The sequence below is a fragment of the Enhydra lutris genome, unplaced genomic scaffold (assembly GCF_002288905.1).
Source record: "Enhydra lutris kenyoni isolate GAN:26980312 unplaced genomic scaffold, ASM228890v2 scaffoldscaffold34, whole genome shotgun sequence".
In the NCBI taxonomy this organism is placed as follows: domain Eukaryota; kingdom Metazoa; phylum Chordata; class Mammalia; order Carnivora; family Mustelidae; genus Enhydra; species Enhydra lutris.
The window spans coordinates 10,824,837-10,852,737 of NW_019154118.1; the positions used below are offsets into that span (position 1 = coordinate 10,824,837).

The 27,901-nt window shown below is 39.9% G+C and overlaps 1 protein-coding gene across 4 annotated transcripts in view; it reads right to left on the reverse strand.

The window, feature by feature from the left end:
- The window catches only part of LOC111153937 (von Willebrand factor A domain containing 5A), a 27,041-nt gene extending 4,193 nt beyond the window's left edge, over nt 1-22,848 (reverse strand). The window contains exons 1-17 of one of the 4 annotated variants that reach the window (XM_022513269.1): nt 22,459-22,846; nt 20,393-20,447; nt 20,071-20,273; nt 19,608-19,830; nt 19,317-19,492; nt 18,930-19,044; nt 15,560-15,729; nt 15,212-15,300; nt 14,862-15,006; nt 14,343-14,422; nt 7,172-7,286; nt 6,324-6,488; nt 5,944-6,044; nt 5,381-5,634; nt 3,866-3,928; nt 3,613-3,741; nt 1,371-1,501 (exon numbers count right to left, since the gene is read on the reverse strand). In XM_022513269.1, the coding sequence (XP_022368977.1) occupies nt 1,371-1,501; nt 3,613-3,741; nt 3,866-3,928; nt 5,381-5,634; nt 5,944-6,044; nt 6,324-6,488; nt 7,172-7,286; nt 14,343-14,422; nt 14,862-15,006; nt 15,212-15,300; nt 15,560-15,729; nt 18,930-19,044; nt 19,317-19,492; nt 19,608-19,830; nt 20,071-20,273; nt 20,393-20,435 (2,202 nt within the window). In that variant the 5' untranslated portion in view covers nt 20,436-20,447; nt 22,459-22,846. Of the gene's footprint in view, nt 1-1,370; nt 1,502-3,612; nt 3,742-3,796; nt 3,929-5,380; nt 5,635-5,943; nt 6,045-6,323; nt 6,489-7,171; nt 7,287-14,342; nt 14,423-14,861; nt 15,007-15,211; nt 15,301-15,559; nt 15,730-18,929; nt 19,045-19,316; nt 19,493-19,607; nt 19,831-20,070; nt 20,274-20,392; nt 20,451-22,458 lie in introns of those variants that run through there. The other 3 variants (XM_022513268.1, XM_022513270.1, XM_022513272.1) reach the window with 3 other exon arrangements.
- Nucleotides 22,849-27,901: the final 5,053 nt, after the last annotated feature.

Sequence of the window (27,901 nt, forward strand, 5' to 3'; positions counted from 1 at the left end):
CGGGCATGTGCACCTGAATGTTTATAGCAGCAATGTCCACAATAGCCGAACTATGGAAATAACCTATATGTCCATCCACAGATGAATGGATAAAGAAGATGTGGTATATGTATACAATGGAATACTATGCAGCCATCAAAGAAATGAAATCTTGCCATTTGCGACAATGTGGATGAACTAGAGGGTATTATGCTTAGCGAAATAAGTCAATCGGAGAAAGACAACTATCATATGATCTCCCTGATATGAGGAAGTGGAGATGCAACGTGGGGGTTTGGGGGGTAGGAAAAGAATAAATGAAACAAGATGGGATTGGGAGGGAGACAAACCATAAGAGACTCTTAATCTCACAAAACAAACTGAGGGGGCTGGCGGGAGGGGTGTCGGGAGAGGGTGGTGGGGTTATGGACATTGAGGAGGGTATGCACTATGGTGAATGCTGTGAAGTGTATAAACCTGGCAATTCACAGACCTGTACCCCTGGGGCTAATAATACATTATATGTTTATTAAAAATTTTAAAAAATTTAAAAAAAAGAATTTGTCTCCTCATTTGCATTAGCCATATTTCAAGTGCTCAAGAGCCACAAGACTAGTGGATACTATAGTGGGTGAGGCAGTTAAAGGATTTCTGAGGTTTATTTAACCACCTTTCACATTTAAAAAATTCAGAATGACACCCGTATTTCAGGCTTTTGGCATTCTGTCCATATTTAACAATTTCTCAATTGGAAGATTTGGTCAGTTACCTTGAGATTGTGGAATGTAATCTGTCCTCGTCAGCATACTCAAACACATTTGAAATAAACTAGGTCATCCCTATTAATCCTCACCTATCCTGACTTCAGTGAAATTTTGCTAATCTGTGGACCAAATCCTTTATTTTGAAGAGAAGCGACATGGGTCTTGAAGACAGTTCTAGTATTGAATCCAGCTCTACCACTGACTGGCTGTGGTAAACTCTGGCTAAATTCAGAACCATTGTTATAGTTCTCTATAAACAACAACGTGAATAGGATTTATCTTATTTAATTATGGTAATGAATAAGTAAGTGGATGTTAAGTGCTTACCACAGTTCTGGCACAGAGTAATGGCTCAAAAAATACTAGAGGATTGGCAGGGAATATAAAGTGAAAGAGGATGCTTGCCTTCCCTTTGTCATCCATCAACTCCCACCAACCAGGTTATTAGTTCCCTGTTCTTTCTGGTCTAACATACCAAGAAAAACCTCCAACCTCTGTTTATTGGAAATTAACTTAGTTTATGTCCTCCTTTATCCTCCTTTCTCAGATGAGCCATGATTCACCCCAAATCTTACTGACTCCAACCCTCAAAAACATGAGCCCTCCTTTTGCTTCTCTGAATCTTACCTTGACAGGGACTGCAGCCTGTAAGTCTTCCAAACTTTTACCTAGGATCCCAGCCAGATTTTCATCCAGACACCAGGAACCATCTGCATTCTGGAGGGAGATCAGCTGCACAAGATGATTTTCTCCAAAGACTTTGGGGAAGAAAAAAGAGGACGAGAAATTATGAAGCTGAGCCCTTAGCATACCTGAGAAAGATGGACCTGACTTCAGAGACAGGCTATAGCAAGAGTGCAGTGTGAACCAGATCCTACCTGTTATAGTCCTTCCCCTGTGTCTTCTCTGTGACATCGTAGGCCACCTCAGTGACAGACTAACTCTAGGGGAGCGGCACTTAAAAATTTAGCAACAAGGATGGGGCGCCTGGGTGGCTCAGTGGGTTAAGCCGCTGCCTTCGGCTCAGGTCATGATCTCAGGGTCCTGGGATCGAGCCCCGCATCGGGCTCTCTGCTCAGCAGGGAGCCTGCTTCCTCCTCTCTCTCTGCCTGCCTCTCTGCCTGCTTGTGATCTCTCTCTGTCAAATAAATAAATAAAATCTTAAAAAAAAAAAAAAAATTTAGCAACAAGGAAATGATAATGCTGCTTAGTTTTATCCAGTCCTATTTAATGGGCCTGAAAACTTGACACATATTAAAAAAATTCCAGACCAATACATCTGGAATTTTAATTTTAAAAAATTTCAAAAGAAAGCAGATATAAAGAAGGCAATCAGCAATGTACCTCGAAGAGTAGTCTAGTGTCTAATCCTGTCGGTTTGACAATTACTTAGAGACCACATAGAAGGTGTTACACATCTGTGTCTCTATCACATACGATGACGTACTTAGAGCAAGTGAGAAATTAGCAGGCAAGAAAAAACATAACTAGAGAAACAATTCTATTCTAATTGGGGGAAAAAAATCTAAGGGTCTGAATTTCAACAGTCTTCATCTGAATCTCAGTTTGGCTAATGCTCAAAATCCAACAGTATGTAACCAATGAGAATTTCAGCCTTCTCTAGAAATTGGAGCCAATAATGCTCCATGCATAAGGAAGAACTCAAAGTACCTTGAAGGCCCTTTGTCGGCTCCCTACAAGAAGTAGTTGTTAATAAGTTCAAAAAAACCAGAAGCTTAACACTCCTGGATAATTTTTATCTCTACTTTGGTAACAGGATTCCTAAAGAGACGATGGTCAAAGCTAGAATATTCTAAGTGAGGAAGGTCTAGGGAACAATCACAAAGCGAGAAGCTACTCTGCGACTAACATTAAGAATTTTCTCATGACAACCCTGTGAGGTGAGTAATTGTGTAGCTGAGGAAGCTAAGGCTCTGGAAAGTAACTTAGTTTACCTAAAACACCACAGTAATTGAGAAGACAGAGATCTGACTCCATGTGAGACCTTGAAGCCCTCTCTTTTTTTTTTTAAGATTTTATTTATTTGAGAGCAAGAGAGAGAGTGAGAAACTGCACGAGCAAGAGGGAGGGGCAGAGGGAGAAGCAGGCTCCCCGCTTAGCAGAGAGCCCGATGTGGGACCCGATCCCAGGAGACTGGGATCATGACCTGAGGTGAAGGCAGAAAGTTAACCAACCGAGCCACCCAGGCGCCCCCGAAGCCCTCTCTTTGACTAGCAACCTAAAGAGAATGACTAAGTAGAGGGTAAGTGGCAAGTAAGACGCTTAAGTGATTAAACAACTGTATACCACAGACTCTGGCTACAAAAACTGAAGACTAGAAAGAAGTTGCCTTTAAGCCAATTTTAATAGAAAGGGTACTTCTTGGTGATAAAATGTCCTTTGACTCAATCCATCCTGTACACGAGAAGCCCAGCTGTTTGGAACACAAGGTAATGACCAAGGAACACCCTTTGGTGACAAAAAGTCATTAGCCAGCATCAGGAAGATCTCTTTTCAAACCCAACTTGTAAAAGGCTGATCCATGTGGCAGGTGACCCAGACAGGGCAGCAGCAGAGGTCTGCAGGGGGAGGGCCCCGGCCTGCAGGCCAACTGGATGAGCTGAGATGACAACATGGGTGCGTTTAACCAGAGCTTACCCCAGACTCCACTGGCTAGGATGTGGGGTCCTACACTGTAGACTAATCCAAGGCTGACCCTGGCCAACACAGAGACAGGACAAATCTCACCCTCTGCCTGACACTTTTCAAACAGATTACCTCCTAGCTAGAGAAAGCCAAAGGAAGTAGAACATGGAAGATAAGCTCTTCAGTACCGCAGATCCAAGAAGAGAACTGAGGCCCATCTCACCTGTACAGTGAGCTTCCAAGTTGGTACTCTGGGTGGCACAACAAGCCCCTTCCATCTGAGGAGAGGTCTCTTTGAGAGACATGCACATCTTCTTTAGTCTATGATCAAAAGCATGGGCTTTGTCTAGTCCTACACAGGTGACAGACAAACATGGGTGAGAAAAAGTCCCTGGAAAGATGCTTACCTAGAGCACACAGGTCCTTGTTAATCATGGGCCCACAAGGTTTGCAGCCATCCTGCTGATTTGACATACCCTTGTAATGATTACTCCGTGTGGCCGGAGATACACTACGGAGGCACATGAAACTTGGAGGAGCTGAAAAACACCAATACAGACATAAAGACTGAGACCCTACTGCTCTCTGCTACGGGAAAAGGGCCCTGAAAATGTAGGACACCTGCCCTCCTATCCATGTCTGCCTCAGCCACCATCTTTTCTGGGCATTTTTTTCTCTTCTTCAAACACCTATCTCAATTAACTACCCCTTTCTCCTCCCCAAAAATGTCAGCCCTCTCTGCTGACACTCTCCTACTGGTGTTACAGCATCTTCAAATCTCTCTGATTCTGAAATTTTAAAGAGATACATTAAATACCAAAAATCCGCTCCAACTCTACAGCTTCTATACTTACCACTTTCTATTCCCCTTTTCAGCTCAATGTTTACCAGAAGTTTCTATACATTCATTTCCCACCTCTCTTTCTCTTTAACATTCTGTAATATGAATTCTTTCCTGATCTAAGCCAATGAAATCGCTCTTGTTCACATTACCAAGAACTTCTTGAATAGCAAACCCATCATCCCCTTTCAATCTCTGCAGGAGTTGATACTTTGATAACTTCCTTTGTTAAATCATAGTTTCCTTTATTCTGAATATGCACTCATTTCTTTTCTTCCTACTTCATTCCTTTTTGTTATGGTTTGGGGAACGCTCTGCTACCCATCCCTAGATGCTGGGTTTTCTTCAGTGTTTCAGTCTCATCCCCCTTCCATCTCACTCTATACCTGCCCCATGAATCTCATCTATTCTCCTGATTTTATGACTCAGATGTTAAATATTGCCAGATGTGTATCCTTATTCCTAAGCTCTCCTCTGAACACCAAACCCATCTATTGGTTTTTCTACTGGACATCTTCATGTGCACATTCCATAGGGATCTCAAGTTCAAAATGCTCAAAAATAATTCAACATGCTACCTTCTAAGCTTGCTCCTGTACTTTTGTTACTCTAGTTTAAATAAATGATACCATTATACACAGTTTTCTCAACGAAACTCTGGGCTCGCCTTGAAGCCTGCCTCTACAACTCACATAACACTTTTCCCTCCGGCCACAGAATCCCGCCTAGTGCATTTTTCCACCTGATGCTAACCTTCAAGCCCCTCCTATCTATACTCAAGCATGCTTGGCTTTGACCTGGGACACCGATTCCCTAACACTCCTAGATCACTACCATCAGCCATCTGTGTAATCACTAGCCATCGAATTATCAATAAGATCAGCTTCAGATTTAGACAGTTTGAGTACTCGATGTTTATGTGCACTTTCTGTTTCAACTGTCCTTTTTTTTTTCCCCCACTCTGGGATTATTTAAAATATCCTTGCCTATGGCATATTTTCTAGTTTTCTAGAAAGGCACCGCACCAGCAAGAAATCCTAGATTGGAGGGACAGGGGAAAAATTCAGCATCCCAGGCTTTCACTTCAAATGATGTGCTTAGATACTCAGGGCCCCTTAATTGACATGTGTTCCAAGGAGGTAAAACTCACCACGTGGACAGTGTTGTGGCATCACTGAAGCTGCACCCAAAAGAACTGGCCTTGGAATGTCCCTACAGACCAGAGGCCCCTGAACTGGCTTGTTGGAATTCTCACTGACGGCAACGAAGGCTGTCTGGGAGCTAATGACTCCACAATCAATGCTGATTTTCAGCACATCTTTTTTATCATTAGCTGGAGTATCCCTGAAGCCCATGTCCTTGGCGTGGAGAAAGGACTTGGCAGCAAGGCGATGAATGGTGAAGCTGAAAGAGAAACACTCCCGTGATTTAGGGAAGCGCACTCATGTGCCAGTTACTCAGGGCCCTCAGAAGTTAGCATTGGCAGAGAGAGGAAAAAGGCAGATAAAGGGAGAGATAAGACTTGAATGGGTTAGAAAGGTGAAGTGATTGTGATTGTAGGGACACAACTGAGCCCCCCAAATTAAAAAAAAGAAACCAACCTTCTCAATGATGGCAGAGATGAAAGAAAGAAAGAAAAAAGAAAGGAGGGAGGGGGAAGGAAAGAAGGGAGGGAGAGAGAGAGAAAGTAGCAAAGCAAAACTGAATTCTCACTTGTCATCAGGCTTGGGCTGTAGAGAAAATGTCACCCTATTGTCGAAACTCTTGCCCTGGAATGTATACTTGAGGTAGACTTCTCCTGTTGCCTCTGCTGGCTACAAAGTAGAGACAAGTAGACATGATGGAAGAGAGAGGTCACCAAGAGAAAGGTCACAACTGAGGCCACTCCCCAACGCAATGCATTAAAATGTCTGACTAGGAACCAGGCAGCTCAGAGAATCAGAAACCTGAAATTATGAAGCAGGGGGTAGGCTGGCTCCACCTGGCAAGTACTGTGATCTCTTGATGAGACTCACCAGTTTTAAGAAAATTGTCCAGAGCAGAGTTTAGGGAAGTAGCTACTCTGAGAAGAACACACAAGAATAGGAACTCACAGGCATAGTCCCGCTCAAAAGGGCATAGACAATTAACCTCTGGCCCTTATAGAGGACAGTCTGTTCTGGCGAAAGCATTTTAGCAGACAATTTAGCAGGCAATTCCCAGGTCACAGAAACATCCTCTACTGCAGGCTGTAGAGCGTATTTCAGGGCCCTAAGAGCCTGGTGGAGGAAAGAGAACAGAATAAGCACAAAAGAATATTAGCAATAATGACCACTGTTAGCTGAATATTTATTATGCACCAGATTCTAGGCAACACGGTATATGCTAAGTCTATTCCTGAATACTCTACTAGGACGTGGTAATGAAGGATAAGGCAAAGGATAATACCACCCAAGAAAGAGGAACTTACAAGTATACGCAGAGCTAGAAGATGCCTTCCCTTGTGTATACGAATCAAATGGAGAATCAATGTACCACCTCTACCCATCTACCAGACATACTACAATTGCTCCTCCTCATTTTCTTTGTCTCGTGTGCATGGAGGATAGGATATGGCCAACCAAAAGAGTTCCTCAAGCGCACATCTAGAATCTCAAACATGATGGTCAAAATTCTGTTTCTCTATTTCTGGTCTTAAACACAAAGCTCTGACCTCTTCCAGCATCTTGTCTCTGAGCTTCCAACTAGTCAACCCAGATGCCATTCCTCCAGAAACTACCGTGTGCCCTTTTTACACAAAGCCCAAAGTAGCCCCACTATGTATTATAGCCCAAGGCACTATGGATATAAAAATATGATTCCTGGTGCCAAACTGTTGCTTCTGCCCTTATGACAATGTCTCCCGGCCCCTGCTCCACACTCCCTCTGAATCACCCGCTATGACACAAGGCCTGTCCCTCACCTTGGACTGCATCCTGTCCTTGCCTGTGATAAATTCTGAAGTGCCACCTGCCACTCGGGCAATGCCTTTTATTAGGCTGGTAGAGGCTCCTTCTCCAATTCCAAAGGAGAAACATCTGCAATTATACAAGGGTAAGAGCTTAGAGACCGGCACTAAGGAGTGAAATTATAAAATTAATACATAGAGTCAGGAATACCTAAAGAGATAGTCTACTTCCTTGACCAAAAGCATAAGGGCTACAAAATGTTGAGCATATTCTATATTTCAGGAGACCAAAGAGTTCTAACTGGAGAGTTCTCTCCCTGCCATAATCCACGTGCACCAAGCTTTTTAATCACAATTTGGCTTCCCAAATAAATACAACTGTCTATAAACAGAATGTGTTGGTAATAGCAATAGAAACATTTTTAGAAGGCATAACAAGATTTCTCATTGTAAATTAATACACTGGAATTTTTGGGTTATGTATCAGTCTCTTTTGAATTAGGTTAGTATGAGTCATCATCCCCAACTCTAATGACATCATCATCAGGATTAATATTCTAAACTTATAGGGCTACGAACTGAACTTCTAATTATCGTAACCTACCTTTGAACGTGCTCCCTAGAGACCACAGCCTGCCAGCATCTTGATATTATCACCTTCAAATTTCCCACCCAATCTTGCAACTGAAGCGTATATTCCTTATGGCTTACAAAGGGCATTTATGTGTATGTTAAGTGTCTTATGTATAAAACTAAAGCCAAGCAATATTTATTGATGGCTAACAATATGCTTAGAACTTACGTGCTTCTTGTGGGTGATAAGAAGAAGAAATATAACAATGGCAAAAATTTACATATCACATATTTTGTGTCAAGCACAGTTCCCAATGCTTTACTTAGGCATACCCTTTGAACCCTCAGAGTAAACTCATAAGGTAAGTACTGCTATTATGCCCATTTTCAAATGGGGAAACTAAGACTTAGGGAGTTTAGCTGATTTATCCAAACAGCCAGCAAGCAGCACAAGTGGAACTTAAATATGTGATTTTTGACTTGAAGTAGAATGCCATAGGACATTCTGCTCACAGTAATGCCAAAGCTGTTTCAGCCAGTAGAGAACTGGAAAAGCTGTATACAATATTCTTAATAATCTTTTTGAAAACATCAAATGGTTACCAAGACAACAGGAATCTATGGGCCATGACATGGCATAGGAGGGAGGTAAGAGAAATGAGCCTGGCATCTGGTATCCCATGATCCCTTAAAGCTAGTGCCAAGTACAAAATGGATGGCTCAAGGCCTGAAAAGCCAAGCGGTTTCAGACTTGGACTTTCCAAAGAGAAGGTGCCCTTATAGACACCCCAGGTGTTTTAATAATAAACCCTGTAGAACTACAGCCCAGACGCAGAGGTGAATCTGAAATGAACCAGCCATCAAATGACTGAAGCTTCCTTGACTCTAACTGGATCCTGATTATCTGCTTCTAGTCTAGCAACCCATCAGAAGCAAAGAATACATCCTTGCAGAGGGAAGATAACATCACCTAGAGGCTCAAAGAATTTCTACAACTTTTCACATAAAATATCTGACAACTAATGAAGGAATAGAAAAATCCCCAAATATTGGGAAATTATACACTGGACCGCTGAACAACATAGGCTTTAGAAAATTGTAATAGTTAATTAGAAAAATCTTCTTAAACGGATGTCAATGGAAAGTGACAGATCCAGACTGAAGATTCAGATGTAGATACGCTTAAATCTAGGGATATAAATTCATATATTAGAAAAGAAAAAGCAGGGCTCTCTGTTCAGTAGGGAGCCTGCTTCCCCCCTCTGTCAGCCTCTCTGCCTATTTGTGATCTCTCTCTCTCTCTGTCAAATAAATAAAATCTTTTAAAAAAAAAGAAAAGAAAAGAAAAGAAAAGAAAAAGCAGTCTCGAAATCAACTACCTAAGCGTCCATCTCCAGGTGTTAGAAAGAGAACAGCCAATAAACCCAAAGAATTGAAAGGGAAATGAATATATATATGAGGAAATGAATATATGAAATAATAAATATGGGGGCAAGCATTATGATATAAAAAGTTACCATATAATAGACAGGATTAAAAAACCTCAAAAGCGCTGATGCTCTGGAAGGATTATTAAAATTGACAAGAATTTAGGACAAGGAAAAAAAACAGAGGACACAAATAACCAACATCAGGAATGAAAAGGTAATATATTACAGATTCTACAAAATGTCACAACAGCATAAGGCAATACAGCATAAGAAAATTTTATGCAAAGAAATTTGAAAATTTGAAATTTTAGATAAAATTTGAAAATCTGAATTTGAAAATTTAGATAAAATATACAAATGCCCAAAAAAGACAAAGAAGTTTGAATAGTTCATTTCCATGAAAGAAATTTTAAAACTTTCCCACAAAAACGTCTCCCATCAACTTCTTTACTAAAAGGTAAACTAGAACATTTAATAAAGAAAATCTTTACGATAACAGAAAAATAGACAACTCTTTTCAACTCATTTTATTATGACAGCATAACACTGATTTCAAAACCTGACAAGAATGTTATAAGAAAAGAAAGTTCAAGTTGATATTTCTCACAAAAATAGATTTAAAAATCCTAAGCAGGTATTTGCCAACTGAATCCAAAAATACATAGAAAAGGTTAACAGATCACAACAAATTTGGGTTTATTTCAGAAAGGCAAGGTTGGTCTAATACTTGTCATTATAATTCACCCATTAAAAGAAAAAAGGATAAAATCATACACTTATCTCAATAGATACATAAAATGCATTTGATGTAAATCCACAGTCACTCATTATTTTTGTTAAAAAAAAAAAAAAGGAGCAAAGAACTCTCAAAACAGAAATGAAATTTCCTTAACCTGGTAACTCTGAAAACAGAAGTAAGATTTCCTTAATCTGATAAAGGATATCTATAAAAAACAAAAACCTCATAGCCAACAATCACACTTATTTTTTTAAAGATTTTATTTATTTATTTTGAGAAAGAGAGAGAAAGTGAGAAAGAGAGCACAAGCAGGGAGAGCAGCAGGCAGAGGGAGGGGGGAAGCAGGCTCCTCACTGAGCACTCAGCCTGATGCAGGGCTTGATCCTAGGACCCTGGGATCATGACTGGAGCCTAAGGCAGCCACTTAGCCAACCGAATGAGTCACCCAGGTGCCCCAAAATCAGTTACTTATGCAGTGTCGAACATGTCCCCTCTGAAGGCCAAAATAAGATAAGAATGCCAGGTATGACCACATCTATTCAGGTTTGTGCTAAAACTCTTTTCTGGGGCAATAGAGAAGGGAAGAAAAATAAAGGTATAAGGACTGGAAAGGAAAAAAATAAGGCTGGTGTTATTTGCAAACATGATTATCCATAGAAAATCTACAAGTATCTACAAATATACTATTAGAATTAATATTTAAATAAGAGAAAGTCACTGAATAAAAAAGTCAATGTAAATTTTAAAAGCCATTAGAATAAATTTCTACATAGAAATAAATGCCCATCAAATAAAATGTTTCAAAAATACTATTTAAAATAGGAGAAAAATCACACAGGGGAGAAATCTATTTAAAAAAGGCAGGAAAACATCTACACAGAGAATTAGAAAACATTATAGAGAGATTTGGTGTGTATTGTTGGATTAAGGAAATGAGTATATTTACTAATTTTACGGGAAATCAGATTTTTCATCATGGAGGAAAGAAAATACGAATATGGAATAGAAGAAGAGAATTTTATGTCATTACCTTGGATTAACATTCACTGCTTTAGTCTGCCAAAAATGCCTATAATCAATAAGAGCTCAGTAATGAAGAGTTACACTTAATACTCAAATATTGACTTCTATTTATCATTTTCACTAAAATAAGCTTCTTGTAGAAATAGCTGGCTACAGGAATGGGAAAGTATAGGTGAGTCTGAAATTCTTTTTTTAAGAATGAAAGGAAATCTTCAAAAACCAAAGATACACATGAAAAAAGACATAGAAGAAAGTGAAAAGCAGCTTCCACTGGCCAAATCTGGAATTTTGAGAATCTAAATGAAAAATGAAAGTAACAAATCTTAAAAAAATTGAAAAATAGTGGAAGAATCCAAAAGTATATATTGATAGAACAAAAGAAAGGGAGAGAGGGAGGGGAAAGAGAAACTCTTCCTTATGACAGGATGCCAACTAATCTGGAAAAGTTGACAGAATTTAAAAATCACTCTTTGTAACCACTGACAGAACATCTGGACAATAATCATCAATGAATGCTGGATCTACTAATATTTGTTAAGAACAGAATGTTGACAAAATAGCAAAGTTACCTGTCAGATACCACGTCTAGCGATGTGGTCAAACTTATCACCAGACCCAACATTACTTTTGGAATATTTCTTCAAGAAATATTTAATATTACCCTAAACGTGAATTTAAATAGTCAACTAAACATAAATTGAGATTCTACAAAAATAAGTAACTAGTACTCTTTCAAAATACCAGTGTCATGAAAGATAATGAAAAGTTGAGGATCTCTCCTAGAGTAAAGAAGATTAAAAAAAATAACAATGAAAATACTTGGTCTTGGATTTCCTCTTGGAACAAAAGCAAAGAAAAAAATCTATAAAGGACATTATTAGAAAATTTCTTGGGGCACCTAGGTGGCTCAGTCCATTAAACATCCAGCTATTGATTTTGGCTCAGGTCATGACCTCAGGGTCTTGAGATTGAGCCCAGGTCAGATTCCACGCTCAACAGGGAGTCTGGTTTTCTCCTTCTCCCTCTCCTTCTGCCCCTCCCCCCACTCATACACTCTCTCGCGCACTCTCTCTCTCTAAAGTAAAGAAGTAAATCTTTTTGAAAAATTTCTTATAAAAAAGAAAACCTGGCAAATATGGCCTATATTTAGATAACAGTATCATCTCAACATTAAATACCCTCCATTTAGTAGTTTTATTGTGGTTATTTATCAGGATGCCCTTATTCTTTGAAGGTGAGTGCATTATTATTTGCATATGAAGAATTACAGTATCACTGGCTTGCTCTCAAATGTTTCAGAGAAAAAAAAAGGTGAAGCAAATGGGGGAAAATGTTGACATCTGGTGAAAGAGTATATTGTTCTATTCTTGCAACTTCGCCATAGTTTAAATTTCTTAAATAAAATATTGGAAGCACATATCTAGAAGAATCAAGAAAGACCTAAATAAATAGATGGGCATACCATATATAGATTAAAATACTCAATTTGGTAAATACTAAATTCTTCCAAAACTGACCTATAAAATCAATGCAATTCTCTTTTTTGAAATAACATCTATGTTCAACTTGGGGCTCAAACTCATAACCCCAAGATCAAGAGCCACATGTTCTACTGACTGAGACAGCCAGGCACCCCTAAGGTCAAGACAGTTCTAATTAATATCTCAACAGTCTACTTTTTAGGTAAAAATTGACAAGCTAATTCTAAAATACAAATATCAAGAGTCATGAATAGCTGAGATAATCTCGAAGAAAAAAAACAAAGTTGAGTACTTACTCTACTGGGAATCAAAATTTATCAAAAAGCTACAAAAATTTACCTGGTATTGTTCTAGCACATGTCTAGATAAATAGACTAATGGAATGGAACAAACGATCCAGAAATAATCAATACATGTGTAGATGCTTATTTGTGATGAAATGACACTGTATATCGGGGAGCAAAGAACAAACTTATCAATAAATGGTACAAGGTCAATTTGATATCCACATAAAGAGATAATGAAAACTGGCCCCTACCTTCCACAATGCATAAAAATAAAATCCAGGCAAATTACAGATCTAACTATAAGAGAAAAAAATAGTAAAACTTCTAGAAAATAATGAACAAAAGTAGCTTCATTACCTTGGGTAGGGAAAGACTTTTTAACAAGACATAGAAAACATTAACTGTAAAGGTAAAGACTAAAAAATTAAATTATACTAAAGTGAAGAACAACTATTAATCAATAAATATCATCCTGAGAGTGAAAAGGATAGCTATAGAATAGGAAAAAATATAATTCCAGAACATACTAATGAAGCTCTTATGTCTTGACCACAGACAGAGCTAGAGATCAGTAAAAGAAGAAAGTCGAACAGTAAAAAAATAGGAGAGACTTGAAGGTACATCAAAAAACAGGACATCCAACTGGTTAATAAATATGAAAAGACACTCAACTTCATTAGTTACCAGGAAAACGCAAATTAAAACCATAATGAGATACCACTTTACACCTATAAAATTAGTTAAGATTTACAAAGACAATGCCAAATTTTGGATAGGAAGCTGGGCAACTAGAACCCTCATACAATGCTGGTATGAATTAAATTAGTACAATAACTTGGAAAACTATTTGGCATTCCCAATAAATTCTACAACTATGTCAACTCAAAAAAATTTTGTGTGTATATGTATATACATACACATATATATGAAATCAGTATGTGTACATGCATATGTGTGTATGTGCAAAAAAATACATATATAAGAATGCTAGGATAGTGACAGAAGAATTATTTTTAGCAGCTAAACCAAAGTCTATCTGCAGTAGAATCAATAAATAAATTGTGGCATAATCACCTTATGGAAAACTATACACCAATAAATATTAACCACAGCTTAATGCAAAATATGTATGAATATCAACATACTGCTGAGGGAAAGAAGATACATAGAAACAAAAACATATTGCATAACCCATTTATTTGTAATTAAAAACAAGCAAATTAATTTAAAAAAAAAGCAAAAATAATCCACAGTGTTATAAGTTAGAAAAGCGATTTCCTTTGGAGAGAATGAAGTTAGTAGTGATCACAGTGATACAGTGATCAGCTGTATACTTATGATTTGTGAACCTTTGTGTATGTTTTACTTTGATAAAAATATTTATAGTTTAAATAAACTGTCTTGCTATTCAATTTTTGTTTCCATTGTGGTTTAGAAAGACTAAAGAACAATGACTTTGTGGTGTTACTGATGTTATTTGGAAAATTACTTTTATCTTTAAGTAGAGAGGGGGAAATGATATAGAAAAAACTTGTCAGCTGGTAAAACTAAAATTCTTGAATTAGTCTATCTTCTAAAAGGAATGTCAACACTGGTATCACGTAGGTTAGACTAAGCTGGGTCAGTCACCCAGAAATCACATTCTCTTCCTACCTGTGCCTCAGCCTGTTCCTCTTGACTTCATTAATTATATTAAACGTGTCAGCAACTTCTCCATCTGTGAAGACAAAAAGCTGTCGAAGGAAAGAAGACATTCATGAAATCTCTGTGAAGATCATTTTTAAGATACCAGAATTCGCCCTTGGAAAAAATCGACCATTTCGTTGCAGAGACTGATGCCTCCTCAGACTGGCACAAGGTCCCTAATTTTCCATGGTCCCTTGCACCACGTCCTCACAAGGTTTGTTGGGCACCTGGGGTTTTCCTCACCTCCCCCTTCTCGTCTCATCTAAGGCTTCTGTGGCACTCTACAAAAGGACTTCCATCACCGAAAGCCCACAGCACGGAGCCAAGGAAGAGGAATTCTATTACATGCCTCTTGTCTTCTTCTCTTTACTGTATGACAGAAGACTCCAAATTACATATCGTATTTTACCAATGCTACAACAAAGTTCAGGGGTATGGATTCTTGAACAGAGATTTTTCATTCCCTTTGTCTCTTCCAGTTCCTACCTGAAGGGGGTGGCCCTCAACGGGAGGTTGCCCGTAAATGATTTGGAGTGGTGTCAAGATTTCTGTGCCCCCCAGGTTAGCCTGCATAAGTTTAACTCTCCTCAGTGCCTCCTCCATGGTCTGCTGAGTGTATTTCACACTATTCCTGAGAAAAAAACAAACATGCCCAGTGACATCACGCTCTTCAGTATCATGCAGCACCGAGTCCCGGAACTGAGATGTCCCCACCGTAAACACCCTCACCTGAAATACCCAAAGCCAAAGTCATCTGTGCAGTAACCCCCTTCAACAATCTAGTCCTTCCTTTAAAGTATATTATTGGACCCTCAATGAGCTTTCTAGAAACTTACGGAAAGAATGCCTCATAGGAACTTCCGAATCCATAGATATTGAAGTAACAGCCCATAGGCAAACTCTTCAGCAGCAAAATCAGTGTTTCCTGAAGGAAGAGAGTACAGGGAGACAGCGCGAGAGAATCTTCTCAGACACATGGACGCTGCCAGTCGAACTCTTGACGGGGTGGACCTTCACCCACTTCATGAGTCCAAGCCCCTATATTCCAAGGCTAGCCTCAGAGTGATCATGTTAGACAGAGCTCAGATGGGGAACACACCCAAAGTTCCAGATGGACCCTAATTTAACCCAAGATTCATCCCCATTTGTGCATATTACCAGAAAGAGAAAGGAACTAGTTTTACCTTGGCTGCCTCTATGCGCAGCTGAGAGTTATCCTGTTTACTTATGGGGGACTGCATACTTCCTGAGCGGTCCATGAGGAAGATGAATTCTCCAGAGATAACTGGTGACTGAGTTTCTGGGATATTTGGGTAGAAACACACCATCGCAGACGGATCTTTCATGAAACCATCTACAAAGATATTGTAGCATGAAAAGGAATTCAAGAATAGTAAAGACCTCAAGAATCGATTGTAGTGTGTTATTTATATAGGGAGCTGAGAAAACCCAAACCTAAAACACTGTTTGATCTTCATTCTGTGTCTGTTGGCAAAAGGTCTGAGGTGAGTTATAAACACAAAAGATACAGAAGCAGAAAAGACATGAAAGAGAAAAAAGAAGGTAGAGGTTACCAAGCATAAGCAATAATTAAAATATAGAATTGGATGCTGGTTTCCTAGCAGCTAGGTAGATAAGTGAAATCATGAAGTTAAAATGTTCCAGCATTTGCCAGAAGAATCGAGCTGATTTATTTGCAGAGACACCTTCCTTTCAAATCAAATCAATGGGAAATTTATCATGTGGGTCCTTGTTTAAGTCTATAATTACACTTTTGAAAACATGATGCTCATAAGCAGTTCTTATATTGACAGTTTGCAAGAGCTGAGAGTATAGCGTCATACACACCAAGGAAGGTCTATCTGCTTTGGGTATGAAACATCTCCAGAACTAATAGCATCACCCAAACAATGCTATGGAGGAAACCTATGGGAGCCTGGCCTTTGTTACCAAGTTGTCAAAGCTCTGATTTTATTTTGAGGAACAAGTGAAAACTGATGCAGGAACTGAAATGTTAGTATTGAGATAGAAATGAAAATGAGAAGGGCTGAGTTATATCCACTTGTTTTACAGTTCAGAAAATATATAAGTTGACAAAGAATGGAATTCCAATATCCTATCATTATAAAGTGATTCCGGGATGATGCATTTAAATTCTTAGTAGCCTTGGGATTCAGTACACCTACAGGACGTGGCTCAGTTTCATCTCTTAACCCTGGGATACCCCAATGACCAAAGTGGCTTCCAAATAAAATGGGTACAGCTCAGCAAACACGTACTTAAACGCTGGTTCAAGGATAACTTCTAAAAAATCCAGATCTCTAGATGCATGGTGGAAGAGAAGATTTTTTTTAATAGGCAAGGTAAGTTTCTTTCCATTTTGAGAGACTGCTGATTGTAGTGGGATTGGCGCTAGACTGGTAAATCACAAAGGTTTTATCCATTACAATGAAATATATACCTAATGTGTTTAGAACAATACCAGATACACAGTATGGACCACCTAGGTATTTCTACTATAATTCCTTTGGCATGGCTCAAGTTATTTCCACCTACATGAGTTTCCGCTTCCTCATTTTTAAGTAAGATATTTCCAGCCCTACCTCCTCAACTTGCTAGCCTCAGTTTCTCCATCTGAAGAATCCAAGCAGTAACACCTGAGTCAAGATTATTTTAAGGGTTAAGTGATATCATACATTTAAGGAACTCAACATAGGGTTTAACTCTGGTTAAACTCTTCATAATAATTTTAGAAAGTTTTTTATACATTTTTTGTTAAATTATATAGTTTTTTGAAAATCATGTTTTTAATATGGTTAAGTACATTTTGAGTTTAAAAAATATAAATTTTGTATTTTCATCATGTAGCGGTATGCTTCATTTGGCAGAACTCTCGATGGTTTTAGTGAGCCAAGATGCCAGCTGTCGTTTGCTTCTTTATATGGATGGAAACAACAAGTTATCTTGACCAGACAGATGATCTAGAAGGCCAGACCTGAGTGGCCCTGCTAGGAGGGATTCACAAGATCATAAAGGCTGCTCCTAATGTCCCCCTCTGGCCTGCAGAGCCCACCATAGGAAAAGATGGGGAATTCCACATAGGGGCCAAGGGAACTGCTTGGAAGGAAAGGAACTAAGATCTCAATTCATATCTTTTAAGATTCAGCAATATTAAACTTTCTGTGGTACATTAAAATAATGCTGACTGAAGACCAGACTCCCAGTACTGTGGGAATATTTCCTGGACACCCAAGGGGGAACCCACCAAAGGGAAAGGACAGAACCAATACAAAAGGAATCAACTAACGTACAGAGCGAGCGTGGAGCCTCATGGAAGAGGAGCTAGAGCAGACCTGGTTGAAGCTGGGAGCCCCTCTAAGGGCTTTAGCATGGACAGTTTGCCTGGAGGAAAAGTGGTTGAACAAGTGAGGACAAACTAAGGAGTTCTCAGCAGCCCTAGCCAAATGGAGGACCAACTACAGGAAACTATCTTCACAGTGGTTGTAGTTACAGAAGAAAGAACCTAACCTAAGCTATAGCACTTTGACTATGACTGTTCCTAAACATCCTTCCATTCAACCAAGGTGGAAAATGCTTCAGAAGTGGCAGTATCTTTCTAGTCAGGCTTCACGGTCCCTGCAATTCAGGGGCATGGCTTCCCGGGAAGGCCCCAAGAGAGCAACAGACTAACATGCATGATACCAGTTATAATCATAAGGAAAAGTACACATATAGACAGGAAAATTTAGAAAACACAAGAAATTAAGAAACTAAATTTGTTAACAGACTAAAACTTAGTCTTAGGAATTAAGATACCAGGGCAAGATGAAAACTGTCTGGAGATGAACGATGGGGTATTTGGAAATCTTCGATAGTTTGAAAAGGGAAAATGCCACATCATTATTTTTATTTCGTTTTTTTCCTACAAATGAATATTTACTTTTTTACTGAAGTATAATTAACATAGTGTCATGTTAATTTCTGGTATACAACATAATGATTTAACAACTCTATACATTACTCAGCACTTACTGCAATAAGTATAGTCCCCATCTACCACCAAACAACATTATTACAATCTTACTGATTCTATTCCCTGTGCTCTCCTCTTCATCTCTGTGACTTACTTATTTTGCAACTGGAAGTGTATACCTCTTAGTAAAATAGATAATAGATAATGGGACAGGATAGAATAGAAATCAATAAAAGGGATTAAGAGATACAAACTTCCAGTTGTTTTTATTTTATTTTAATTTGCACTTGTAGAGACTGATCATTGTCATTTATGTTTGTAAACTAGTTGTATTTCCTCTTGTGAATTATGTGTCCATGTCCTTGATCTAGTTATCTACTGATCATCTTAATCTGCCTAGGAGACACAACCACGTAGATGGATACTCATTGTATCTGACCATTTTTGCACACTATAATGTAAGCTATTTGAATGTTTTACCCACTACTGGATAGGAGGAAAGAAAAGTGAGGGTAATTTGAGGCTAATTCTAAGACAGGAGTTCCCCTTTAGGTCATCATACAAAGGAAGGAAGAGAATACCTGAGTTGTCTCTAGGTTGGCCCATCTCCACAGCTACAGTGGGGGTATGCACCTCACTGTAGTAAATCAGGAGTTCCACATCTCGATCGAATTTGTGTCCATCAGCCAAGGAAACCTGAGTTGAGAACAAGGAAAAGATCCATGTTAGAACTATCACTGCTTGCTGTGTGCGGCTGAGGTCAGGGCTGAGAGCTACTTCCTCCACGAGGGAGTGTGGTCAGGAGCAGGGACAAGAATGGGGAGAAGGCACTGGAGAAGAAATGGGGATTAAAAAGGAAGAAAGTGGGAGTCCCTCTAGTTAATAAGGAAAGTAAGGACCATTCTGGAACAAGATCGGAACCCAAAGAACAGGGGTGCTGCCAATAACAGCGCTTTCTTATGAATTACCTGGGCAGAAGTCTTATCTTCTCCAAGGTACTTGGTAGGACTGAAGGGGCAGTTGGACTGGACCCTCTCAATGCCATGCTGGGAACTGATGGTGGCAACCATGCTGAGTGTATACGGCAAGTCCTCCAAAGGAACTACAGGAGTCTTCATATCAAGGCAACTGTCCTCAAATGATCCTACAAAAAGTGACCTTAGTTCTGTTTCTCCTTCCCACACTTCTTAGCACCCCTACAACCTTGAGGGGACTTCCAAATAATACCACCCACTGCCAGGATTTGAAAAGAGACTCACCAGAGCCACGGTATCGAGGATTCAAGACAGCTGGGAGCACGTAGCGCAGGGCTCCATCTGCTTCCAAGGGGAGCTCCTGCACATACTTCAGGGTGAGCGCTACACTCGACCCTGGGTTCAGGTTCCCCACACTGCAACAGAAGACGTCCTTGGAGTACTTGTCCTCCTCCAGTAGGAAAGCTTGCCGGCGGTTGCTGATGGCACTCTCATAGATGCTGTGGGCCTAAGAACAGAGAAATAGAGGCGATGGAGAAGGCCTGCGAAGCTCACAGCTGTACTTTAAATGCCTCTGATTGATTCCCACCACTCACTCCCCAAGGTGATTTTAGGAAAACAGCAGCCAGAGGGGAGTAGAAGAAAGCATTCCATATCAGCACTTTTTGTGAAGGTGCATTCGTAGAGATTCTAAGAGTATGCATTAAGGAAATAAGAAGGGAGGAGATAATCTACTTATCCCTAGTACCTTTGCCTTCTCCTTTAATTCTGCTTTAATTTTCTCCCCATCCATCTCGGCCTCAAAGCTGTAGACAGCTGAGTCATCATCCATGGGGAACACAAAGAAGGTCTCCAAAGGAACTTCCTCCTCATTCTTATAGTTCAAGGTAGCAGACACACCAGCCACAAACTCACGAATGGACAAGGTAACAGAGATGCTCTTCAGGGGTACTGGAGATAGACCAGAGTTCAAGAGGTGAACAAACTTTAGTAGAAGGCCTCCTGTCTGCCAGGCATGGAGCCAGATGCCAAAGATATAGTGGCAAGTAAGGGTCATGAATCAGGCTTACCTGGTTCCTCTCTGCGGGTTAATAGGCCACCCTGGAGCACCATGGTGACGCAGGACTACTGTGAAAAAGATAGATCATGAATACAGTAATATGTTGGGGGTATCTATTCAAATACCAGACTTTACGTGCTACTCTCTGGCATAAGAATACATTCAGAGGACTAATGATGGAGCTGGAAGGAGAAAGAAGCTATAAAGAAGGGGACAAAGAAGCCAATGGGAGGGCTCCTTCTAAATGCCAGACCCAGATGGGGAAGCTGTAAGAGTCATAAAGTCCCTACTACACAGGAAGTCTCTGAAACACCCTGAGGCTGGTCAAATACCAGTTCCACTTTTCCCCAAGTATATGTAATATACCATTCCTTAGGTATATGGGTATAAGGAACTTAACCCCTGTGAAACTCAGTGTTCTCCTTCTAAAATGAAAACCATATACCTATTTCTCATATATGCATATGTAAATTTATATATGGGAAATCCCTAGAAGAGTGCCTGGTCTATGGGAAGCATTTAATCAATGATAATAGACTAGTGTTGCTCCTGTTATAATTATTACAGTTGTTAAACAGACCTTGGCTGTTAACTTTGCATCATGCTACCCAGAGACCTGCTTCATAAGGAACTGCTTGATCCAAAATGGTCCCCTGCAACTTAGATCACTTAGCTTGTGACTTTTTTGGGGGGGCTCACAACTGAAACCACTGTTTGTTTCCTCTGTCCAAGGTATTCTGATATACATATATAAATATCATGTATGCAACACATCCTCTGTTTTAAATCATGCTGTCCTAACCGTATCTTCCGAATTTTATTATAATCTTAGACCACCACTTCATGTGATATGGTAAAAAGGAGATAAATTTACATACCTATATTATGATTTACACTATGATTCTTTAACCCGGAGAATAAGCAGGTAGGTCTTGCACTAATCATTGGCCCTAGTAGCCCTAGAAGCTGCCCTCCAACCACTCTGAACAGAATCACTTGTGACGTTGCCTCTCCCTGCTCTGTCAAGGGTGACACAACCTGCAATTTCCAGTACCAGTTAGGGGACTTTTCACTGAAAATACAACTTAAGGAACTAAAATAGAATTGCCCACGGGGCGCCTGGGTGGCTCAGTGGGTTAAAGCCGCTGCCTTCGGCTCAGGTCATGATCTCGGAGTCCTGGGATCAAGCCCCGCATCGGGCTCTCTGCTCAGCAGGGAGCCTGCTTCCTCCTCTCTCTCTGCCTGCCTCTCTGCCTGCTTGTGATCTCTCTGTCAAATAAATAAAAAAAATCTTAAAAAAAAAAAAAAAAAAAAAAAAAAGAATTGCCCGGTGCCCAGGGAATGCTGAAGGAAAGTGAAACTGATGTGTTTATCCAGAGTCCCAGGGCAGATGAGTCCTGGGGAAGTCCAAACTTCATTCAGGAACCCACAGTCCATAGTCCAGAAAAACATGTAGGTTCTTGAGAAAGGCAACTTTCCTTCCTAGAACAACACCCCCCTCACGGATCCTAAAGCTTTTGGCAGATATACTTCTAGACCCTTTATGCTCATCCCAATCACTGTTTAAAACCTCACACCCTACCCCCATCCAGAGCAACTCCCTGTGACTCATCTGTCTCATAGCGATGGTGCTTCTTGTAGACTGTGTCCCATCTCCACAAACCAGCACCAAATACATCAGGCTTTCGGTTTGGTGTTTGTTATCTTATAGAACTGGATAAAAACTGAGTGTAGCTAAATGGTCCGTGTTTGATAGAAACACAGAGGGCAGAGGCAGCTGTAGGGAGAAGAGAATCCTCAGGAAAAGGGTTCTCATTCAGACACTTGACTGGGGTAAGCTCTCTGGGGGGACAGGCTGCCGCTGGGGGAGGGAAGAATTTCTAATAACATCAGGAGGAAGCTTAAAACAAGAGAAGGACCCAGGACATAGGGGAGCAACAGGTGAAATAGCGTCAGGCAAGCAAAGCTCCAAGGCTTGGCGATATTCACCAAGGGTGACTTCCAGGTGGAGAGAGAGCGGAGAGCGATCTCCTGCAAAACAAAACCAATCAAAAACAAAACATAAACCAGACTTACGTCCCCAGAACAAATCCCTCACTGAGAAAAACGTGCGTTTCTGCAGCTCCTCTCCCACCGTTCCGAGTACAAACTGAAGTGGGTCACAATTAGTCCTGGGCCCCTCAGGATGGCATTTCAGAAATGCACCTAGCAACAGGTGGCAAAGACTGACCACAGCAGCTGACCAAGGTCAAAGCGTTGAATCCGAGGCAACTGGAAGAAGAGAGGGGTACTCCCTGGGCCAGGGGCTGCGTGTGAAGGTGGACTCCTCAGGAATCCAGGAGTCTGGGCTCCTTGTAGTTCCGCACCCCGCCAGGGAGAAAGAGGAGGCCGCGAGCTAGTGACGCAGCGAGCCACACCCCTGCAGCTGGCTGCCGGGAACCCACTGAAAACTCGTGATCCAGCGCAAGAGGCGATTTGAATGCGCAGTGGGGCTTAGATAGAAAGAGAAAGCGATTTAATCTTTAAACTTTCAGTTCTAGATTTGCCGCGTCCAAGCATTAACGGAAGGGATCGCTGTCGGCCCCTCCAATACCTCTATATGAAAGGGATTAGGGGCTGTAATCCCCCTGGGTTTTAAACTTCATTTCCACATCATAAAATTAGATAAAAATGAGAAAACATTAATTTTCTACAAAAAAGAAAGAGACAAAAGTAAAATAAAAGAGAAGAAAAGTTAAAAAAATAAAAATAAAAAAAGACCTAGAGAGGATCAGGGATGCCTAAATCCCCTATCCAGCCCCCATAAAACTCCCCTAAACTGCCAAACCTGCAGAAAACCCCCAGAGACCTAACACCAGAACTCAATTTCCCACCCCCTGGGCTTGCAGTTAAAACAAGCCCCCCCAGATTTGGCGATGGGAAAAGAACGGGTCTCAGCCACCAGAGTGGAGGGCTGGGATCCAGCCCCAGCGAGAGCAGCCGCAGGTCACCTACCTTTTCCGGAAGTCTGAAGGCTCTGAGTCACAGGTAGCAGAAAACATCCGCAGACAAAATTCCTGGGAAGACCTGCCCCTTCTAGGGACCGGTTATAAAGTAGCGACTGCTTGATTAAGGGATCAAGGGAAAATTCTTCAACCCTATGACGTTTGCTTGTTTTCCTTTGCCTAGTCTCAGTGAGACTCAGTGAGGGAATCTTCAGAGGATAGGCAAAGGGAAGAGATTTTTTTTTTTTAAACCAGTGAAATGCTTGAACATCAACAATCACATCAGATCACATCATCTTTCTGTAACAGACTTAATTATCTAAGGGCTTACTGTGCACTGGGCCCTACTAATACTACTGTGTGATAGGTCCTGAACTTTATGGGCATTATATCATTGACTTCCTAACATCATGGGGGGAAGGGGTGACCAGAGGGGAGGAGGAGGAGACAGGGCAATGCTTACAGGGACCAAGTCTGCCAATCATGGGTGGTTTATGGGTTTTCATTGGGATCATAAATTAAGGTGTTTGGTTTGGGTTTGGGGTTTTTTTGTTTGTTTTTGTTTTTTGGATTTTTTGATGGTGGGGGTAACAATTTAAGTGAGAACATCTATGCTCATTTTCCGGCTAAAGGACACTAGAAGCGATCAAGTTTCTTATGTCTTCTCTATTTCAAAATGATGTTAAATCTGACACTTAAAGAATCATATTGCCATTGAGACTATGTATAGGTTAAAGAGAATATACGTATGAAAACTCAGGTTAATTTTGGTCTCTGCAACGTCATTCACATCTACTTTCTCTGAGTTTATCTTATTTGCAAAATGAAAATAATGGCATACCTACTTCCCTGGGTTGTTACTGAAGACCAAATGGCTCTTAATGGATGTGATATCTGTGTGTGTTTGTGTGTGCGTGTGTACACACACGTATAGTAAACCACAATATAAGCACAGATTCTATTTTATCATAATTAGGCTTTGGGACTATGTTCCTTACATGTACCAAACTAATTGTGAAAGGGAATGACCCTTTGCTTTCGGTAGCAATCACATCTGGTATTGTTCCTCCCGACTGTAAATTCTGTTGGCTGCAGTGTCTGGTCAACCACAGGGAGATGCTGGGAAAACGGACAGTTTATCATCTGACCCAGCTGAACTAGAGAAATCAAAACTAGACATCTGCCACAGACTCTACATGGCATCTGGGTTGGAAGGAACCGAATCAGGAAACATACCTATGATGCTGGTTATCAGAAGGACACTTATATGAAAGACCTCTGTACTTGGCACAATAGACATAATTCAACAGACCTTTATAGCCGTTAAAAATATGAATACATTTTATTTATCTGCTTATTCATACTTTCCATAAACACAGTGAATAATTTCACTCTTTGTATATAGACTACTAAATGAATCCACTGATCAGATATTAAAAAAGAATATGTTACTCATTCTTTTAGTCAACATAAAATTATTGGGCTTCTACTGTAGGCAAGGCATTGTTCTAAACACTGTCATTGCAGCGATAGCAAGACACAAAGACCCTTCCCTAGGTGAAGTTTACATTACAGGGGGAGGAAATATTCAATAAACAAATAAGCAAGTAAATAAAAAAGAAAATATCTGATATTATAAATGCTTAAGGAGAACAAAATTTGTAATATAATAGAGAATAAACACAACCTACTTTACATTAGGTGTCTTCATCCAAAAATCTGTCTTTGTGACTGCATGTTGCTAAGCATCCTCCAATATCAACTCTCAAGTTTACCCCAAGTTGAGCCAAGTCTATGGCCATTCAGAATAAGGACATTTCCCAGCCTCCCTTAAAACTAAGTGTGTGACCTTAGGACTAAGTTCTGGCTAATGGGAAATAAAAAATGACATGTGCAACATCACACCACACCCTTTTGAAGAAAAGATTATGACCTCCTCACTTTCCCCTCTTCCTATTCACTGATGGGAATGCAGATACATTCTGAGCCACTTTGGACTATGGAGACTAGGGTGAGAACCCCTATGAATAAGAGTCCACAAGACAGAAGGGTCCCAAGTCCCCGAGGCTTTCCTGGAGTAGAACCACTGTATTAACACAGATTTTGCAGGAGAAAGTAATGAATTTCTCTATGATTCATAACACTTATCTGGGCTCTGTGCCACATGCTCCTTATCCTCCCTATATCTGATTATGATCAATAAGAAGAGTAACCTTTTAAAGCCAACAACTTCTTTTGAATATGAAAAGCATATTGACAGAAAATGAGAGAGAGGTCTGTAATTATGAGAACAGTGTCTGATCCATTTCAGCACCTACCAAGACAACACATAGACTCTGTTTATGCCTGTGTGTGTTGATCATAGAATGCTGCTTATTTCCATCCAGTTCTTTCCACAGTCGTTTCCCTTCCTGAAAGAAGAGCTGTTTGTGTTACTGCATAGAAATACTTAACACAGGGCACTTGAGTGTCTTAGTTGATTAACTGTCTGGCTTGGGCTCAACTCATGATCTCAGGGTCCCGGGATGGAACCCCAAGTAGGTCTCCCTGCTGAGTGGGGAGTCTGCTTGTCCTTCTCCCTCTGCCCCTCCCCCTGCTAATGTGGTCTCTCTCTCTCAGATAAATAAATAAATAAATAAATAAAATCTTTTAAAAAAGAGAGAGAGATACTTAGTAAGGTCTGAACAAATTGTTCTGGTCATCCCCTTATTTCCTACTTCCTATCTATCTCTCTTATCATCATGGAGTTTCATATAAGTCTCCTGTTGTTCTTTTCTCTCCTCTAATGTTTCCTTGGTGATTCATCTAAGACTTCCTCTTGTTCTTATCATACTTAAGCCCTTTATGTGTTCTTAAAAGTTTTAATCCTTTATGTAAAGAAGTGCCTAAAATGCATAAAATTATTTGATTAATGAATAAATACATATAAATGCTGATGGTTGTATACTCTTAGGTCTTGTGATCGCTATCTATCATAGCTATTGTAAAATAGATTTCAAACAGACCAAATGGATAAATGCTCAGAAATGTACACAAGTCTTATAAGCATTGATTACCTGACCTACCAGTGATAACAATTGCAATTAATAGCCATCATTTTTATCTAACTTGCAAATTTTATGCTTGAAGAAATCACATGAAAACTGAACCCTAAAGGAACTTAATCATAAATGGGTAGATAAGCAATAAGGTGGGTTGGGGAAAAAAATACAGATCTAGCTACTTTATACTAAATTCTTATTAGAAACCAGTGTTAAGGGGCACCTGGGTGGCTCAGTGGGTTAAAGCCTCTGCCTTCAGCTCAGGTCATGATCCCAGGATCCTGGGATCGAGCCCCACATTGGACTCTGCTCAGCAGTGAGCCTGCTTCCCTCTCTCTCTCTGTCTGCCTCTCTGCCTACTTGTGATCTCTGTCTGTCAAATAAATAAATAAAATCTTAAAAAAAAAAAAAAGAAACCAGTGTTAAGTAATTTACACAGTAGGATGAACAGCTTTAATTTCACACAGGGTTAATGGCTGCCACCACAAAGCCACTTAGTTGCTCGTCAGAAACTCCTTAAAAGAGGCTGGCTATTGTTTAACAGTAGTAATTGTCATCGATGACAAGCAAATATACTTTGGACAAACAAGCACAAATAACTACAAAAGGAGATAGGCAGGTTGAAGCTCTTGGGTCTAAATCCCTGAGGATGAAAAGAAGGCATACCTTCCTCATCCAGAGGCTCAAAAATTGTGAGGAAAACTAGGAATCAGGTTCTGATGTTTTAATACCAACTTGGTTTTGCCATTGAATTCAGTCTGTGAGTCTAGGCTCAATTCCTACCTCTACTACTGAACAGTTGTGGAATCTTGAGGAAGCGACTTAACTTCTCTGGTGGGATCCATGACATCATTTGTGAAGCACACTAATAATACTTACCCTATACCTATGTTGGGAGAATTAAATAAAATGGGATTTTTTAAGTCATTTGTCACAAGTAGGCACTCTTCAAGTGTTAGTTCCACTTTCTCTTTCTTGGGGCTTTTTCCCCTTTCTTGGATTGGTCTGGTTAAATGCTGAGAGTCTGGAAGTCTTCTATCATTTAGGTTCTTTAGAGAACAGGCTATTATTATGAGAAGGATTCCTAAATTTCTTACATTTTTATTAACTCTAGAAATATTAGTTTGTTTTGTTTTTGTTACTCACCATGTCTCTCGCTGTAATTACTAGTAGTTAAAATAAGCAAAACTAAAAAAAAAAAAAAAGCAAAACAAACAAACAAAAAATTAAGCCCACAGACAAAGAAAACAAAACTTCATCCTAAGATTGGGTAGGGCAGGAGTAAGGGGGGAAAAAAGCAAAGTTTCTAATAATGAAGAGAAGTCCGCATTCCATCTATTTTCAATAAAAATCAGAGGAGCAAATAGTTTATGTCAGGAACTGTGTAAGCATTATTTCATTTACAATCACCGTGTGAAATACTGTTATAACTCTATTTTATAAATGGCTATATTAAGGTTCAGAAAGGACTACTGACTTTCTCAAGGACCTATA